The 20271-nt window shown below is 42.3% G+C and overlaps 1 protein-coding gene across 3 annotated transcripts; it reads right to left on the reverse strand.

Moving 5' to 3' along the window:
* Positions 1–12749: 12749 nt before the first annotated feature.
* Positions 12750–18504, reverse strand: LOC100384248 (uncharacterized). Of its 3 annotated transcripts, none has more exons than XM_020549950.3 (14): positions 18324–18469; positions 18133–18227; positions 16706–17270; positions 16462–16621; positions 16181–16229; positions 15982–16095; positions 15469–15900; positions 14881–15267; positions 14706–14798; positions 14321–14436; positions 14133–14235; positions 13880–13959; positions 13279–13790; positions 12750–13145 (listed from the first exon to the last, which is right to left on the reverse strand). In XM_020549950.3, the coding sequence occupies exons 3-14, from the start codon at positions 17229–17231 to the stop codon at positions 13036–13038; spliced, it is 2682 nt and encodes an 893-aa protein (XP_020405539.1). In that variant the 5' UTR covers positions 17232–17270; positions 18133–18227; positions 18324–18469; the 3' UTR covers positions 12750–13035.
* Positions 18505–20271: the final 1767 nt, after the last annotated feature.

Raw genomic sequence — 20271 nt, forward strand, 5'->3', positions numbered from 1 at the left:
TACATAGAAAAGGAAGCACTTAAAATGCTCTTAAAATTATGTCACCATTCTTTGAAGATATTCCTCCCATATGGTAGATTGTACATTCATCATTTCTATACTATGGCAATCTACATGTTTTAAATTATTAAGAAATCAATGGCATGTTTTACACTTATTATCTTATTATTGCCATGATTCTAGATATAGAGAGATATTCCAAGTTCTTAAAAGAATAGGGTGTCACGATAGGAATTCAAATCCCTACGACACCTACAAAAGGAAGATTCTCTCTATAACTAGAATAGTGAGTCTAATGCTTTTATCTAAGTAACCCATGTAGTCTCACTAGTAGAGAATACGTTTCTCTTTGGAGATGCGTAATTTAACATAAAAAGAAAAGTCAATCCAATGACTTATGTTGTTATGCTTCTTGCTTATATTGGATATGATTCTTCTGCATTTATCGCTCTCCATGTTATGAATTAGATTTATTCCCGTAATCTTAAAGGACTTACTATGCTTGTTCCATAAGTTAAAACTAAGCATACTTCAAGGAATAATCTAGTTCATATTATAAAGTTTCCATGCTTTAGTAATTCACTTTTCATTCCTTATCAAAAATAATTACAAAAAAGGGAAACTAGTGCTTGTGTTGCTATTAACATTTCTCTTGAGCCTACTTATGAAAATCTACAAGAGAGTAAGTGCAAGGTTAAAGCCACAAGCCTCAAAGGGTACTCCTCACCCAAAAGGAAGAAAGGTCAAAACAAAGGTATGGAAACTCATCTCTTTAATTTAGTTCTCATCAATGATTGTTCACTCTAATTATATCTTTGTGAAGAAATAGATTTTTTATTAAACTTAAATTGGCTAAGATGTGCATTCAATCTCATTCTCATTAATGCACTTATCCATTAGAATCTATTTCATACCTTTGCTATATATGTTCTCATATTGACTTGCTTTTAAGTAATGATTAATAAATTCAATATGAAGAAGTAAATTCCTATGCTTGATCAAATGTTTTAAAAAAGTGCATGTTCCTCTTTTCAAGTAATGTGCACTAATGTCAAGGATTTTACTTCATGTCTGTGTGATCTATGGATGATGAACTGCCTTTACTTTCTCTCTAAAGAAATCATCATTCATCTTTTACTCCCTTGTGCTATTAACATCTCTCTTGAGTATTTTCAATAAGTTTGGAAGGAAAAAGAGTCAACTATAAAGGGAGGACACTCAAATGAAAAAGGAAGACATCAAGAGCAACAACACCTACTTGGATATGAGATCTTCAAAACATTCAATGGTGTGGTTGTAAGCATTCAAAAACTTTTCATTATGCGAATACTAGGCAAAAATTGTTTATTGCAGATCTTTTAAGCCTTGATCGAGATAAATAGTGCTTCTCCCTATTTGCCTTTAAAAGTGAGTGCATCCACTCATTTCCTTCATTCATGATGCATACCTCGAGGGGGAGCCTATTTCTATATCTTGATTATAATGAGACTAGCGCGTTATCTTAGTAATCTCATATAGTCTCATGTATGAGAACAAGTTTCTCATAAGGCATGCTACTAAATTTCAATCCAACTTGATAAATTATTGTCACCTTTATCAAGGATTGTAGCTTTCAATGTTAAAGTAGCATATTTATCGGATTCTCCTATTTATGAGCATGTTTGAAAATCTAATGCCTATGTTGTTCTTTTGATCGCATTTGTTGTATGATCATTGAATAACTTCAATTATCACTTATGCTTCTTAGTGCTTCATGCAATTTCAATTTGATTTCAATTGGTAATTTCAATCGACATCTATCTTGATATACACTAAGTTAAAAGGAGAATTCATGATATATTTATGCAATTTGTGATCTACTTAATATCTAAAAACAATGACTTAGAAAAAGATCACTAGTTGTAGAACTCTCTCTTGTGCAAAATATTTTCATATATTGTCTTGAGTATAGGTCTTCGGCGAATTCAATAAGACTAAGGACAAAGCACAATGAAGAGAACATCACTATGTGAAGGTACAAAAGGGTAAAACTATTCAATCTTATTCATACATGTACCTAAATCTTCCTACATTCTTTGCATATCTTGTATAAAAGGAAGAGAAAGCATGTTCATACATTAACCCTGCTTCATACCTAGGTTAACTTCTCAAACATTCATTCTTGCATCTTTGTTTAAGCTGGGTGAAGTAATTTTATTGTCAAAGAGCTTAAAGCTTAACCTTGTAACGAGGATAAGCTGCCTTTGTTCCAAAGGTGGATGGTCCTTAAGCCTCTTTGAAATCCTTAAGGGTAAAGATAACATGAGTGCATCAATTGTCATGAGAATTTGAGCATCACACCTATGCTATGACACAATGCACTTCACACTCTTTATGATATAGATATGATCTCATTAACCTAATTATGTGCACTTGGCATTTTAGACCAAAAATTTGTTTTCCTCTCTATGCACATATTTAGGGGGAGCAATCTATATTGTATAGAATTGTTTAAGCTTAATTGACATATCTTTTTAATCATGTCTCTTTCCTTTGGTACATTTGCATATTTCTTATCTCTATTGTGTGCCAAGGCTAAGACTAATATGTTTTCATGAGCATCTCATGTGTTAAGTCTTAGATTGAAAGGGAAATGGAGTATTCGACAAAGACATCGCTTCCACTCAACTCCATTGGTATTATACACTCTTTGCCGGTATCCCACCGTCTCTCCGTCTTTGGTATAATCTTCACTCATGTTTTATTTGCCAAAGGGGAGAAAGTAGTTAAAGAAGGGCTTACATTTCACTCATATCCGTTTTTGGCGATTCATGCCAAAGGGGGAGAAAGTATTAGCCCAAAGCAAAAGGACCGCACCACCACCAATTTCAAAATTTTAGTTTTTCAAAGAAGTATTTTCAAATTGGTATCTTGCTTATAATATAATTTCAAATTGGTATACCCTCTTCAAAATTAATATCAAAACCATCTTGAACACTAAGAGGAGGATTTCATTAAGGGGAAGTTTTATTTAGTCAAAGGAAAAGCATTTGAAACAGGGGAGAAAATTTCAAATCTAGTGAATGCTTCTCAAAATTCTTACTCATTTACCTTTGACTACTTGCAAAAGCTTTGAAAAGAATTTCCAAAACATTTGCAAAAACAAAACATGTGGTGCAAGCGTGGTCCAAAATGTCAAAATTATAAAGAAACAATCCATGCATATCTTATGAATTTCTATTTGGCTCAATTCCAAGTAACCTTTGCACTTATGATTATTCAAACTAGTTCAATTATGCACTTCTATATTTGCTTTGGTTTGTGTTGGCATCAATCACCAAAAAGGGGGAGATTGAAAGGGAATTAGGCTTACACCTATTTCCTAATTGATTTTGGTGGTTGAATTGCCCAACACAAATAATTGGACTAACTAGTTTGTTCAAGATTATATATTCTACAGGTGCCAAAGGTTCAACACAAACCAATCAAAAGAACAAGTTAGGTCTCAAAAGAAAGGAGCATAAAAGAAACCCAAGGCTGCCCTGGTCTGGCGCACCGGACAGTCCGGTGTGCCACCGGACAGTGTCCGGTGCACCAGGGCACTTCAGCTCAAACTCTTCACCTTCGGGTTTTCCAGGCGCAGCTCCGCTATAATTCACCGGACTGTCCGGTGTGACACCGGACTGTCCGATGCACCAGCGGAGTAACAGCTATATGCGCGCAACGGTCGACTCTGCAAAGTGAACAGTGCTGCGGCAGAAGTCAGAGCAGCGGTCAGAGGGGCACCGGACTGTCCGGTGCGACACCGGACTGTCCGGTGCCACATGAGGACAGAGCCTCCAATGGTCGACCAACTCTAGGACCTAACGGCAGGATGACGTGGCAGCGCACCGGACACTGTCCGGTGGCGCACCAGACTGTCCGGTGCGCCCTTCGCCAGCAGACTTCACCAACGGCTAGATTTTGGTTGGTGGCTATAAATACCACCCCAACCGGACACTTCAACGTGTGGGAGCCCAAGGAACATTCCAAGTCATCTAGTTGACATACTCAAGCCCTCCCAACCACATATATTCATTGATCCATCCTATACACAAGATTTAGACCGCTACAACCAACACAAGTGCCACAAAAGAGAGCAAGCGATTGAGAGCTACTCAATTAAGTTTAGCCCTAGTGCCTTGTGAGATTCCTTGAGAGATAGTGTGTGCTTCATCTTTGTGTTCATTTGCGCGTGGAGTATTGACTCCCATCGAACTTCCTCCATAGTTTTGGAGGCTTGTAAAAGCTAGCAAGAGACACCAAAGAGTGTGGTGGTCCTTGTGGGATCGAGAGTGATCCTTGAAAAGAAGAAGAGCTCACCGATCCTTATGTGATCGGTGGAGAGAGGGAAAGGGTTGAAAAAGACCCGTCCTTAAGTGGACTCCTTAACGGGGACTAGGCCTTCGAGGGCCGAACCTCGGTAAAACAAATCACCCGTGTCTCGTGTGCTTATTGCTTGTGATTTGTTTGTTCTTTCCCTTTCTAAGTTTCTCTTACACTACTCTTTGCTAATTCTATTTGGCGTTGCTTTAAGTTAAATTCTCATTTAGTGAAGCAACTCATTGCAAGAGAAAACTTGTGTTATTACTCTTCTTGCCTAAGCCCTCTTGCTTTATTCTCATAGACTTATTAGTAGTATTAATTTATCAATTCCGCATTATTTGAAAGCAATACTCCTTACAAGCAAGGACTTAGTTTTATTATACTCCGATAATTATATATCTTGTTCTAACCACTAATCAAGGGATCTAGTTGGGGGATAAAGTTTTAATTTTCAGGTTTCGCCTATCCACCCCCCTCTAGGCGACTTTCATTGTGCGAAGCCATTGTCATAACTGTGGAAGTGAGTTCACCGGAGGTGGGCGCCAATGTTGATCCTTGTTCTCAGATGCTATACATCAAGGAAAAGCAACACAATTGTTAATGATAAAAAATCTTGGTCTTTCGAAACATTATCTCCTTTCGGGTATAATGATCCTCAGACGAAGGGCATGGAGGACATACCTTCATCATCTCAGTAAATAAATACAAATAAAGGTACATAAAACACGAAAGAATGTAAATATTGATGACATAGAGACAAATTATTTACGTTCTCAACTTATAAACGTGAGTAAATATTCACAATATTTACATTACATTGATATTTTCGGCTTGTCAGAAGGTGAAAATGTGAGAGTGACGCGAGAGCGATTACAATGCAGCGTGAACAGTATAGGGGTACTGTTCATCTATTTATAGGCACGGGACGCAGCCCGGACGAAATTACATCCATGTCTCCGATAACTAATTATAATCATAATGCGAACTGTTAAGGACTATATAGTCTTTTCCTCTTTAAGTCGGTATCGTCCTTCGCATTTATCATAATACCAAGCCGAAGCTCTTTTAGTCATAGCTTCGGCTTTGTCCGCATCATCTTCGGCTTATATCCTCATGTCGCACCTGCCTTTGTACTGTCATGCCGAAGAATTTTTTGCCTAAAGGACCTTCGGCGGGGAGGAAGACCCCAACAACTAGCAAATAAAATTAATCTAAATGATTATGTTAATTATCAAACACAAAAACTTAACTATCAAATGGTCTAAAAACGAAATGACATAAGACAGCTAAGAGCTACTCGGTGGATGGGACGGTCTCTTGGGCAGCGAGGCGGCGATCACCGCCGACTAACTCTCGCCCCTCGCCCTGTCTCGCTTGGAAGGTGCGCTTCGCCTCTGCCTGTAGGCGAAAGTTTGATCGCGGAAGAGGGGATCGATGCTGCTGTCGCCGAGCAAGACACCACGGATGAAGAAGTTCTTCGGTCGGCGATGTACGCAGGTTTCTCGACGGAGGAAGCACAAGCTTTCCTGCAAGATAGGAAGAATACGAATGTGTCCCAGGTATGTTTTGATGCGCAATTTAGAGAAGACTTTTGGATCGATTTGGGTTATCCCAAGGGTAGCCGATGGTGGGAGAGATCAGACTCTCCTATTCTTGGTGACTCCGTGAAGTTTGATCCTGTTGAAGGATCTGTTGCTGGCCGGGATGTCATTGGATCTTCAGTGCGGCTTTTGGCCAATTCGGGTGATTCTAGCCTGTGCGATTTGGATTTTGTCCCTAGGATCAGAACAAATACGGATCAAACTAAAAGATCATTTGTAAAGGGTTCATCGATCCAGGATCCATGTGCACAGTCCAAACCAACACGCCGCGGGGTCCACATCAGGCCATGGCGCGGGCCTCTCCCTCGACCTGGAATTTCCCATGCTGTTTCGCTCGCTGCATTTTGGCCTACACCAGCGCAATCTTTGTATGGGGTCTGTTCGCCGAACTCGAATGTCAAGGCGGGAAGGACGACGCCTCAGCCTCCGCCGCTAGGCGACCTTAGCGAGTTTCCGCCAATTATCGATGCTATGATTGAGCCCCGATCGGGTCCAGCGGGGACCCCGGCGGGGAATGCGGAGTACAGGAATTTGAATCCCTCTTTTTTGGAAACTGATCATGTGGCTTTGGTAAATCGGGCCAAGGGATATGGTTTGTCAAGGAAACTTTTACGACGACCTATTCCTTGGACTTGTCGGCACGTCGTTCCTCATTTCGGCTGCATTCCCATGAGCGCCGCTGACAGACCTTCGTACGCCGTAATGGCTGCCCGTCAGCCGACGCGTGAAGAACAACGTCCACCGGCGCTGCAGCCACGTGGTGGAGGGGTCTCTGTTCTGCGGGGGGGAAGAGGTCCCTTCCCAAGGCCCAACCGTGGACGAGGCAATGCAGGGGGGCGTGATCGAGTTCAAGCTCGGGGGAATGGTCGTGGTTGGTTCAATCCCGTGCGAGGGCGTGGCTCTGGGCAGGTCCAGGATGCTGCTCCAAATCAACGCTATGTCCCAGTTGATCATCAGGACATCAGCCATGGAGTGCAGGCAGAGGCGCCTGAACCAGTCAAGGCCAAAAAACCACGCCCTCCATTCTGCTTTCGCTGTAAGTGTCTTGGCCATCTTCAGGAGAATTGTGCAGCTATTCTGGACTGCTACATCTGCAACAAGAAAAATAGTCATGTTCCTATGAAATGTCCTATTCTCAAGATGTCGAGGCCTTCAGCATCTATGTTGTGGTGTGCAAAAAATGAATTAACCTTTTTCCGGATCCCGGAGTTTGACTTGATGGTAGAGGCTCCAGCCCCAGCACCAACTGCTTTGATTTCAGTAACAGGCGGAAAATTAGATGTCGTGGCCACTCAAGTGGAGCTTGCCAAATTATCTAGAGTGGAGTGGAATTGGGAAGCTTTACCCCATGGGGATGATGCTTTTCTTGTAGTTTTTCCCTCCGAGGATGAACTGCTCCGAATGGCGGAAATTGAATATAAGCTCAAGAGTGGAATTTCTATTAGCATCAGCCAATGGGATAGGACTGGAGATGCTAGTCCAGCATATCATTTGGATGAGATTTGGGTACATGTTACTGGAGTTCCGCATGATTGGAGACACTTCTTGGCCTTCTGGGCACTTGGGTCTATGATCAGCACTACTATTGATGTTGATATGCTGACATACAGAAAGAAGGGGATTATTCGCCTGTTGGTTGGCATTTTAAACAGAGATCAACTGCCTCTGACGACGGACATTGTTTTCCACAAGGTGGGATATGATATTACCTTTACCCCAGAATTGTCTGATTTTGAGCCGGCATTGCCTTCTATGGTCTTGGGTGCTTTTGAGAAAGAGGATGGTGACAACAAGGAGGATGGGGCCCCAGAGGACAGAGAATTGGATCCATCAAAAAAGAAACAAAAAAATTTGTTGGGCTCCTTAGGTTCAAGATTCACTAGTGAGAGTCATGATTCGGCCACCATGCAGGTTGATGGCAATGAGGTTCATAAGCCATTGTATACAGCGGTGGAGAAAGCAATTAATTCACCTAGTCCGTTGGTTTCCAAGTCTGACAAACCAACTGGTCCGAAGTGTTTGCTGAAGCCACTTTGTACTTCTAGGGGAAAGATGGGTGAACAAAGATTGCAGGTGACAGCGCATAGCTCCTCAATGGATGCTGGGACTTGCGCCTCTATGCTGGCAGGTGGACCTGACTCGATTGCAAGGGCGCCGGTGGAGCCACAGGTTGTTCTGTTTCAGACCTCCACAACGGTTGCAAATTCGATGTCTCCTCAGTCTGGGTCTCCGTCCTTGGCAGACATGAACTCACCCTCTTGTTCACAATCTGCTAGGCAGAAGACCCTGGTCGCGGCTCAGGTTCTGAAGTCCGTCCAGTGTGCTGTCCAGGACCAAAGCCTGTTAGGCGAGTCTGGGTCTGGACATGGTGCACCTTCTTCGGTTATTTCTTCGGGTACTAGTCCGACCAATTTTTACTCTGTTCATGGTTTACGCCGCAGCTTAAGATGTAATATGCAAGCTGTTGATGGCTCTTACCTAACAGATATTGATATGACAGAAAGGGCAATGCGTCGCACTGCAGCACGGAACCTTGATACTGTTTTGGGCTCCAAGACGGTGGCTTCCTCACAAAAGATGCTACACTCGCCTTCAACGCCCTTACTGCAGGAGACTGGTATGTCACAGCATGTAAATTCCATTTCTCTTGTCACAATGACAGATGAGGATTGCGCTGTAAATTTAGACAACTTAGGTCTAAGAATGAAACGTAGTACCTCAGGGACCAACATATCAGTTAAAGCTCTTAAAAGAATAGAAATTGATAGAACTAGGCTTTATCAATCTAACAAGCGAGAGGCCTCCAAGAAAAAATTGGCTAATCATATGGTGAGTAACCCCTTTGATTTAAGTGATGACGAAGCCACTGAGGTGGACAGTGACTTACTCGCTCACTTGATAAAGGATGTGTCGGCTGTGGATCTAGAGACCGAGGATCTGGACACAAGAATATGTGATCTAATGGCCTCATCTCGCAAGTCACGTAAAAACCGACATAATACTAACAAAAACAAAAATTGTTCCTTATGAAAGGTCTCTTTTGGAATAGCAGAGGTCTTTCAGACTTGGCTAAATACCGATATATTTCTGATGTAGTTAAGGAAAATAATCTGGACTTTATAGCAGTCATGGAAACTGGAAAGCAAGATATGTCGAAATCGAATCTGACACGACTATCTGGAGGTTTAGACTTCATTTGGCATTGCCTACCGCCGAGGGGCAGGTCAGGGGGCTTGCTTTTAGGGATTAACACCTCAGTTTTTGATTTGTCCTTAATTGTGGAAGGGGAGTTTTTTATTAAATTCCATCTAAGCAATAAGGCAGATCATTTCAAATGGATACTTATGGCAGTCTATGGTCCAGCCCAGGGTGACTTCAAATCGGCTTTCTTGGCTGAACTTGTAAGGAATTATCAACACAACCATTTACCAACTCTAATTGGGGGAGATTTTAACATTATGCGTAACAGCAAGGAAAAGAATAATAATAGATTCAGTGATAAATGTCCTTTCTTGTTTAATGCTGTAATAGACAGCTTTGACTTAAGAGAGATTGATCTCACTGGGCGACAATTTACTTGGGCAAACTCTTTACCTACCCCAACCTTCGAGAAGCTAGATAGGGTACTCATGACAACCGAGTGGGAGATCAAATTTCCGCTTGTCTCTGTACAGGCTTTGGACAGAGGAGTGTCGGATCATACTCCCTTACTTCTAGATACAGGATCTCCTACTTTTTCGGGGATATCTAGACGGTTCAGATTTGAGCTTAACTGGTTCGCTCGAGATGATTTCTATGCCAAAGTAGTAGAAATATGGAGCAGGCCAGTAAAGGGTAACAACTCAGTTCAACGATGGAATCATAAGTTGGGGGCACTTCGTAGGGCTCTTCGGGGGTGGGCAAGCAACACCAACGGGGTATACAAACAGAAGAAAAAGAGTCTCCAGTTAACAATAAATGAGCTGGATATAGCCGCAGAAGTTAGAGACCTGACCGAGCACGAAAGAGAACGACTAGCCCAAGCTCGAGATGATCTTGTTTGCCTATTGAGAGAGGAGGAGATCAAATACTTTCAGCGAGCTAAGGTGAATGACGTCCTTCTCGGGGATAGTAACACCAAATACTTTCAGATGATTGCCAATGGCAAGCATAGAAAGAAAAGAATTTTTTCCTTGGATCATGAGGACAAAAAGATTGAGGGTCAGGCTAATCTTAAAAGTTACATAACTGATTTCTACAAAGAACTTTTTGGGGAACCGGAGGAGAGCCTTTTGACTTTAGATGAAGAAGTGGTTGCTGACATAACACAAGTTTCAGAGCTTGAAAATGCACTTTTAACTGCTCAGTTTACTGAGAAGGAAATTAAGGATGCTTTATTTCAGATGGAGCACAACAAGGCACCCGGGCCTGATGGCTTCCCTACCGAATTTTACCAGAAATTCTGGGAGGTCATCAAAGGTGACCTCTTTCTCATGTTCCAAGAGTTGCATTCTGGAAACTTGCCATTATTTAGACTAAACTTTGGTGTTATCACCCTAATACCTAAAGTTCAGGAGGCCAATGTAATCCAGAAATATAGGCCTATTTGTCTACTAAATGTTAGTTTTAAAATCTTCACCAAAGTTTCCACAAATAGGTTGAGCTTAGTTGCTGATAAAGTCGTGAGTCCAACGCAAACCGCTTTCGTACGGGGACGGAACATCCTAGAAGGAGTTGTCATTCTGCACGAAACGATACATGAGTTACATAGAAAAAAAAATGAGTGGGGTTGTTTTTAAGATCGATTTCGAAAAAGCCTATGACAAGGTAAAATGGCCTTTTCTGCTCCAAGCCCTTCGGATGAAAGGATTTTCCACCAAGTGGATTTCTTGGGTAAGATCATTTATTTCGGGTGGCAGCGTTGCAGTCAACGTGAATGATGATGTTGGGAATTTCTTTCAAACTATGAAAGGTCTTAGACAAGGGGATCCTTTGTCACCTATCCTATTTAATATTGTTGCAGACATGCTTTCGGTCTTAGTTAAAAGAGCTAAGGATCAAGGGCAAATCAGTGGGGTAGTGCCTCACTTAATTGATGGAGGCCTATCTATCCTACAATATGCAGACGACACCATCCTATTTTTGGACAATGACTTAGAAAAAGCTCGCAACATGAAGCTATTGCTATGTGCCTTCGAGCAAATTTCAGGACTCAAAATAAATTTCTATAAAAGTGAGTTGATCTGCTTTGGGGATGCTCAAGACTCCTTAAACTCTTACTTGGATTTGTTTGGTTGCAAACATGGAGATCTACCTTTAAAATATTTAGGCATACCTATCCATTACAAGAAGCTTCAAAACTCTGACTGGAGGAATATTGAAGAACGAGTGGAGAAGAGGCTTGCCAGTTGGAAAGGGAAACTTCTCTCTATTGGAGGTAGATTGACATTGATTAATTCAGTGCTCAGTAGCCTTCCAATGTATATGATGTCCTTTTTTGCGATTCCCAAAGGCGTTCTTAAAAAATAGATTATTTTCGCTCTCGTTTCTACTGGCAAGGTGATGAGAATAAAAGAAAATATCGCCTTGTTAGATGGAGTATCCTATGTCAACCTAAGGATCAAGGAGGCCTTGGGATTCATGATTTGAATTTTAAGAACATAGCCTTACTAAGTAAATGGCTATTTAAATTATTAACATCAGAGGGGAATTGGTAACAAATTTTAAAAAATAAGTATTTGGGCTCTAAACCACTTGTCCGAGCTGAATGGAAAGTAGGAGACTCACATTTTTTGTCCTGTTTGATGAAGGTGAAGCAAGACTTTCTTCGCTTTGGAACCTTCAAAATTAACAATGGATCGCAGGTGAGGTTCTGGGAAGACACATGGCTTGGATCAAACGCTTTAAAATACCAATACCCTGGGTTATATAGTATAACTAGAAAGAAGCAAGTAACCATTGGTGAGTTTCTAACGACAACACAATCTAACACCTATTGGAGACGAACTTTGTTTGGGTCGAGATTGGTGGCGTGGAATGAATTACTTTCACGCATCGCTAATATTCACCTAACACAAGATGAGGATGCCTTCTATTGGACCTTGTCCAAGTCAGGACAATTTTCAGTAAAGTCACATTATCAAGCATTGATTAGGCGTGAGGTACCAAATTTAAATAAAAGACTGTGGAATTTAAAAGCCCCTCTTAAGATCAAAATATTTTTATGGTATCTCAGGAGGGGAGTGATTCTTACCAAGGATAATTTAGCGAGACGTAACTGGCATGAAAACAAAACATGTTGCTTTTGTCATGAAGATGAGACAATTCAACATCTATTTTTTGATTGTCGGTTTGCTCGTATGACGTGGGCTTTAATTCACATGGCCTTCAGGATATCTAAATCGTTTAATGTCTCTAATTTGTTTGGTACCTGGCTTAGTGGTTTTGATAGAAATATTAGAAAGATAATCTTACTTGGCGCTTCTACAACTTGTTGGTCTCTTTGGTTGAACAGGAATGATATTGTCTTTGAAAAGAAAAAAAATTCTTCTCCCTTGCAGGTTATCCATACCATTGCCCATTGCCTTCGTACATGGGCTGTTTTACAGAAGACGGAGTTGCGACCTATGGTTGTGAAGGCTACACAATACTTGGTGCGGGTGGCCAAGGACTTTTTTTCCCGGGCACATGAGTGGCGGTCTAGTCTTCGGATTGATTACCATTAGAGTGTGTGGGTTATAAACCTTTTTTTCATTTACAAAGCTGTGTGCTTATTAAGCAGAGGCTGGAAGAAATTTCAAGGGCGTGTATCTCCTCGATGTAATGTGCTTGAAGTTATTAATAAAATCTTCCTTTATCAAAAAAAAAATCATGTGTTACACCTTCTAATGTTGCTTGTATGCAAAAGATACATTATCTACTTCGCCTAGACGGCATAGAGGAGTAAACAGGGATGGACAGAGCACATTGCAAAAAGAACATGGTTGACTTTTGACATCTATAACAAAATAACTCCCATCATTTTATTCTACTCGTATATATATTACAACCCTGGTAATTCACATTCTGAAATCATTAGAGGACCACGTCCAGAGCTTCTCCAGTTATGCCATTAGAAGTTCTCCTTGTGGAACTCAAACTTTGTGTTCGTCTTGTGGGTGAAGTCTGCTGACCACTGCCGTAGCTGTGGCACAAGGACAGGCTCACCGCAGTAGAAAACTCCTGAAGAATTGTCAGATGTTAGTAGATGATGAAGCCAACTGATGTTTCTAATGCTTCGACATGATAGGAAGATAAGACACAGAACGCTTCGAGTTGGACATGACAGGAAGATGAGACAAAGGAAGTGGCGTACCAACGCGTTGGTTCTCATGGTTCACTGCAACATGTTTGAAGACGCTTCGCCAATTGGGACGCGCGAAGTGCGTCTTGACACTAGTTCCAGACAAGATGTCGACCCCTTTCTTCGCATGCTGGAGCTCTTGGAGCATGACAATGAGTGCAGAACGTGCATCCCCTTCCTCGTACACACTAGAGCAGTGGTTGTGGAGTTCAATGACTCCATCCTTGTCCTTCTCAGCCACCTCGTTCATGACCCCTCGGAACCATTCGAAAGATCCCTCTTCTCTGGTCACCCAGTAGAAGTAGGCCCTCTTCGTCATGAATGGCCTCTTCTTGGCCTTGCCACTGCCCTCAGGCTCCGTGCCTGAAACAGATCCTCCATGCTGGGTGTGGTTAAGCACATCCTTCACAATGCTAATCAATGGAGTGGCTCCAATGCCCAGTCCAATGAGCAGGAGCACATCGTATTCCCGATAGTCTTGCGCCGGAGCACCATATGGTCCATCAATCAAGAGTTTAGGGAACCTAGAGCATGTCAAAATTCAGGGACAGATGAATCTAAGAAATGTATATTTTACTGTACTACATTCCAAAACAAATCAAACAAATTCTACCTGGCGCTGCTCTCTGTGATCCCCTTGGAAAGGTCAGCTCTTAGGAGTCCACTTTCTCCATCAGTTGGAGGGCGGCACGGCTGGTTCATATTTACGTGATTGTCAGTTCCAACAACAAAAGCAGTGGCATTAGATTCACAAATAACAAATTTTACATGTTGAGTTCACCATCCTCTAAGAGTTGTTGAGTCTTGTTTTAGAAGGATGTTAATTATTGGGCCAATAAAAACTCAAAACATAGGAGCCAGATTACCTCAGAGAAGATAGTCCTAAGACGTGAAGTCCAATCACCCCTTGTGCGAATGTGGACACTAAGATAATCATCTCCTGGTGCTGATGTAATGGAAAATGGATGCCTGCAAGAGAAGAAATTTTTGCACTTCACTGATCTGCTGATCATAAGGTACATCACTTTCCTTAAGGAAGGGTGTAACTGCCTACCATTCGTATGGAGAGACAGCACGGCAGTTTATGAAGATATACTGCCCACTCCGGTACCTGAATCCAGGTGGCTTAGACATATAGAGAGCCAAAACATTCCCCGGATACACTGCAACCTATTGAGAGGGCACGAAATTAGAAGTCAAAAAACGAAAGCAAAACTTTCAAAATGACTTCTCATAAATAAAAAGATTAAATTACTATAGAGTAAAAGTACGTATCTTTGTAGAATGAAAGATAATATACGCGAAAATTCGAGTTGAACACAGAACTTGGGTGGAAGGATGCATAGATAGCACACCTCTTACTAACTGAACATTGCTTTGTTCTCATCATATGCAAGTTGAAAATACATGCAAAACCAAAGGAACAGAATTGTAGTTACCTTCTGAATCCTAACAGCGTCATGGCTCCTAAATAGCCGAAGAATGCGCTCACTTACATACAAGAGCACAGGGACAGCAAGGTACATCCAGGTCTGCAATGGTAGAAATGCTATGTAAGCACTAACATTCAGAAATTAGACGCTCTCTAGCCAATGAGGGTACATATATGTTTACCGTTTTCTTGTACCATTTCCTGCTTAGATATAAGCAGATCCCATGGACAACGAGCAGTGCATACACAATAACAAATAAGTGGTGCGTAAACCAAAAGGCATTGAAGCCAGTCATTTTCTTGAGGGGATTAGAATCCTTGAGCCTATTACGCCGAAACCATGGCTGGGCCAATACGAAGGCTATAGTCATAAGTACAACCATGACCACACCTGTCCACCCTTCAGTTCCCTTTACAAACCACCAGTAATTTGGTGGCCTTTTGTCTCCAAAGAAAGGCTTCATTGGTTCATAGGCAGCATCACTTGCATGGAGCAGCCGAGGAAAATCACATGTCAGGTGAGCACCTGCATGCAAAGCAACACCAACTGCAACACCTGCTGCTATTACCTGCACAATAATTCCATACATATTACATAATGTAACTTCCACATTAGAATGTGTAACTATCCAGTAGGAAGGTTAATAATCCGTTCTCATTGGTCCTCTAGGATAAACAAAGAGAATTATGTTTCATTTGGAATGGATATACTCCCACATAATGCAAAGGTTCATCCTATGTTCAATACTAACTGAGTACATATGTCTTACCTTATGGAAGTTTATGTTGTCATTGAAGGGCACAACAGCTCCGATCTTTGTCTTCGATCGAATCCAAGTGATTGTATTTCGGCAAACAGGAAATAGAACCAAGGCCATATTGAATTTGAGAGTCTCTGCAGCACCTTTTGCAGTGGTCACACAATAACCCATGATGTGAAATACAGCTCGATTACGGTATTGGATGAACTTCCATATAAAGAGGCAAATGCAGATTGAGAGCCAGAGAGTCATAACCCAAATGCGCTTCCAGTTCTCCTCAAGGAAGTACATGAACTCTTGCCAGTAGTGGTAAAATGGACCTGTGCCCTTGTTTGATGCAAGCTTCATGCTAAGAGCTTTGCTAAGTTTCGAACTATGTGTTGTTGATCTTGCAGCAGCTTGAGATGGTGATTGCAGCAAAAGTGCCTCCAGATCCTCAAGCTGTTAATTGTTTAGCATGAGTTAGCTATGGACAGCCAAAAAATGTTATTTTTATGAGTAAGAATAGGGCATTTGATAGACCTCAATGTATCCCAGGTTGTCACGGTCAAGTTCTTCCATAATGAGTGCTGTGTACTCATCAGCTCGTTCCTTGAGTTTGGAAAGCTTGTTTGCTGATGCACTGAGGCTAATGATCTGCAAGAGCATATTATCACTTGCTAATCTAACAACGTACAGCATGAACATATTAGGTTTTAAATTCTTGATTCTTCTGACTGACCTCCTTAACCTCCTCTGCTGTGATCCTTCCATCAGCATTCTTGTCAACCCTGGACAGAAAAGATTAACACATGGTAAGTGCCAAATTAAATTGTTGAATACACAACAGCTGCATGTAAACTAACACAATAGTTTTGCTTCATAGTTATTTTAAGATAACATGTTCGTAAGGCCAAGTATTTTTCTTATGTGGAGCTAGACTTCGATAACTCATCATACACAATTATGCATAGAGAAGGAAATTGTGCCAGGAATAATAAGATATTAATCAAAATTACTAACATATCAAAGAATGTCCGCAGACGGTTGTCAAAACCCTGATCACTTAGTTGGTCCCAGAAATCTTTCAGCTCATCCTTAGTCAGCACCTGCTTCGTTATCCCTCTCTTCCTTGCTAATGAATCGAAGACTTGCATTGCAAACTCATCAGATCCATCCATCCCTGCACAATCCAAAGCAATGCTTGTATTAGTGTTGTTCAAATAGCTGTATGCAGATACGAATTCAATAGGACCACTGAAATTACCAATGCATTTCCCGAATCTCGAACGTAGCAGCACGCCATCAACTTGTAGCTGGTTGAACCGTTTCTCCACTGCAGCCCAGCCATCATGACCAACTTTCGCAGTCACAAACTGCAAGCCCTTGAGCGCAACAGCAGCACCGCTCTTGCTTCTGTCCAATCTCTTCCTCACGTTCTTTCCCAACTGTGTCTGTGGCGCCTTATTGCTTGAGTTATTCATCTTTAGCCCATTTTTCACCTGCCTAAACTTTGATGCTAGCTTGCCGCTCCTTGACGAGGAAGGTGACACAAGTGACAGGCCGTCAAACCCACCACCATGCCCTGAGCCGCCATCATCGACTACCCTGACATCTTCGATTGCCATGGAATCGCGCTGTACGATGGTGATCTCCACAACCTCATCATCATCTTTGAACCTGGCGGCCTTCACGCCCTTCCGGCTTGATCCTCCCAAATTGCCACTGTGTGGGATTAATGTTGCAGTGTCATCTTGTGACCTCCTTGAACTGCCCGTGACCGTGTCTGCCATATTCTTCTTTACCGCTGAGGTTCAAGTTCTTCTTACTCTCTGGTCAAAAGATAAAATGAGTAACCAGGACGAGAATACGGGAAAACCTTGCAGTAAGTTCTGAAGCAAAAACTTGCCAACTGAAATACATTTCTCATCTATCCGTAATCAGTCAAGTAAGAATAACTCCAAGAGATGAGCAATTCGTATCACGTAGTCCAATTTTTGATATTTTTAGAAGATACTGAAGCTGAGTTTGCATTTCTGAATTGTTCCATCTCAGGACAAGTCTTCAGTTTTATGTTTATGGGGTTGTACCTGCAACGGCATGCCAGGAGCAAGGAGGTGGCAAGTCGTGCAGAAATATCCTGTCGCCCTTCGTCGAGCAGAGGGCGGTTGCCGGGTTGAAAAGCTAGTGTTTCGACTTGCCCAAGCTGTCTAGTTCTTTGAGAGGTTTCTACTTTATTTTAGAGGATGGCTAAATCATGAGATTTATCTTGTGTTTTTAGCTTACCTCTTGGAGCCGCTCTAAAGCAAAAAGAGAAGAGAAAAAACGACGTACACATCCCGATAGAGTAATATTTGAAGGACGCGTTCATTTCTAATCTAAAAGGAAATAAGAAAAGAAAAAATGTTGACAGGGAAGTCAAAGAGTAGGTGGTCCTGATGTGTCCTTCAATCAGATCCAGAACTCACGTCACAAAATACATACATGATGCTGCATTAAGCAAGAAGATGACAGCGATAGCCTCAACGGCATCAGCGAGGTTAGGAGGAGCGGGGCAAGAACTGGACCAAGAGGAGAGAGAAGAAGAAGAGAATCAAGAAAGAAGAATAAGAAGAAGAAAGAAAAAAAAAGTTGACAAATTTTGGGAGGCCGATGAGATTGAGATCATGGAGAAGACGGAGAAGGACTCTGTACCTCAAACCCTTCTAGAAGTTTCAGCCACCGAATGCAACTCCGAGCATTTCCTGAATCCTCCCTGAAGAACAAAGGAAAACCAAGGAATCCCCGGTCTTCAGCGAGAAGTCGGATTGCAGGTGAAAAAAAAAGGAGAAATTTCGAGGTTGAGATGGAACGGAGAGAGCAAAAGGACAAGGTAGTGGTGGTACCACAGAGCAGGAGTACACGCGGCGATGAGCCTCAGCAAATGCAGGTGGATTCGCAGGCCAGCAGCAGGGAAGCAACAGATGCAAGCGCAGGTGGGCAGGTACTAGAAAGCAGGAGCAGCAGCAGACTTCCGGGGTCCCGGCCTCCCCTCCTCAAATGCGATAACAGCAATTAAAGTAGTCGCTGAGGAAACGACGAGGAGGAAGGATCTACAGTGGTGTACAGTGGTGGTGTGGGGGCTGGGGGGTGGGGTGCCGCTAGTGTTCGTGTCACTTTGTGGGGAGTTGATGTATTTTACGTTTTCTCCCTAGCAAACGCAAACGCTGGATGGACAGCTTGACTCCCTCGGACTGCTACTACCTACAAAACGCATGTGCTTTTGGTGGCATTGCTGCTGCTGCTGGTGTGGCCGTGTGGGTGCACTGCAGGCGTGCAGCTGCCGTTGGACCTTGGGATTCGACGGGGTTGTCCAATTGAGAAGCCTGTGGATCTGCGAGTGAATGCGCTGACCCTTTCAAAAGGAAGAAAAGAAAAGAAAATTGCGCTGAGATACAATCTCGGGTCCATAAATTAGAGGATGAGTTAGCTGTTTTCTGTAACGCGTGAGAGCAGTGGATAGTTCTTAAAACAGAGTCATGTTAGGGTTGTTCAGCATGTACATTGAAGTATGGGGTGCGTTAATTAACTCTGTCTCTGCTTCCAACCTGTTACACGTTACTTCCTCCAACCATGCACCATAAATAGATATATTAGGGGAAGGATTTGCCGAAGGTCCATAAGTAACAAGGCCTATTGTTTAATTTCTTTCGGGGGTAGTTTTCGGAAACTTCGGACTCCATGCTCCGGACGGTGAAACAACGATCGAGGGCAAGACGAAGCTCTATCTCCAAAGATGTGTCGTCACCTTCGACTCGTGATGGGACAAATGAGCAGGAGAAGACATAGCCCTGTTTGTTTCAGCTTTTTACATCTTCTGGCCACCAAAAGTTGCTGCGGACTACCAAACACGTCAGCTTTTCAGCCAGCTTTTATAAAATTCGTTTAGGTAAAAACTATTCAAAATCAACATAAACATATAATCGGTTGAGTTTTTGCAATAGTAGAAATCCATCACTTTCTAGATCCTGAGCCCTATGAACATCTTTATCTTCCTCCGCACGTAATTCTAATAATACTCAGATTCTCCTCACAGCCAGATTCTCCTCATAGTCAGATTCTCAGAAAAGCTAGTCAGAAAAAAGCTGAACCAAACAGGTCCATACACATCACGTCTGACATCCGAAAAGATAGAAACACCGTCTATAGATTGTATACATCTTGCATAAAGAAATAGGGATATTTGTGTAATTCTGTACGAATATGTCTGTCGCCACGTCCCTATAAATATGTCATGTACGGACAAACATATAGGCGTCGTCGTGACATCAGGCGCGCGGCGGAGCGGGCTGCTCGCGCGACACAGGATGGTGCCACCGTTAGTGGCCAGATTTAGAAATAAAAGATTAGTTTTCTTTCCATGCCTTAAATCTAGGCGTGATTAGTTGAGATTAGTTTCATTTCCATGCCTTAAATCTAGGAGTAATTAGTTGAGATTAGTTTCATTTTCATGCCTTAAATCTAGGAGTGATTAGTTGGGGCATTGGCCTATATATTGTAACCAAACTTGGAGGAAAGGAATCAAGCAATCAGTTATCCTAAATCTGCTCTCTCTCTCTCTATTCTCAAGTCACCGGTGGGTATTTCCCTCATGGTGAAGGCTTAGAGCGCGACTACGGACTGCGTAGTCGTGGTCCGGCGTTGTTAGGTGTTGAGGCGCTTGACAACCTGGTATCAAGGTCATGTCGATCCTCTACCACGTGCTCCAACCAGTCCTCCACAGCCGCCGCACCTCATCCTAGCCCACCACCATCGCCGCCAACCTCCACTGCATCCTCCACGCAGCCGCTACCA

Source organism: Zea mays, chromosome 3 (genome assembly GCF_902167145.1).
Source record: "Zea mays cultivar B73 chromosome 3, Zm-B73-REFERENCE-NAM-5.0, whole genome shotgun sequence".
Taxonomy (NCBI): domain Eukaryota; kingdom Viridiplantae; phylum Streptophyta; class Magnoliopsida; order Poales; family Poaceae; genus Zea; species Zea mays.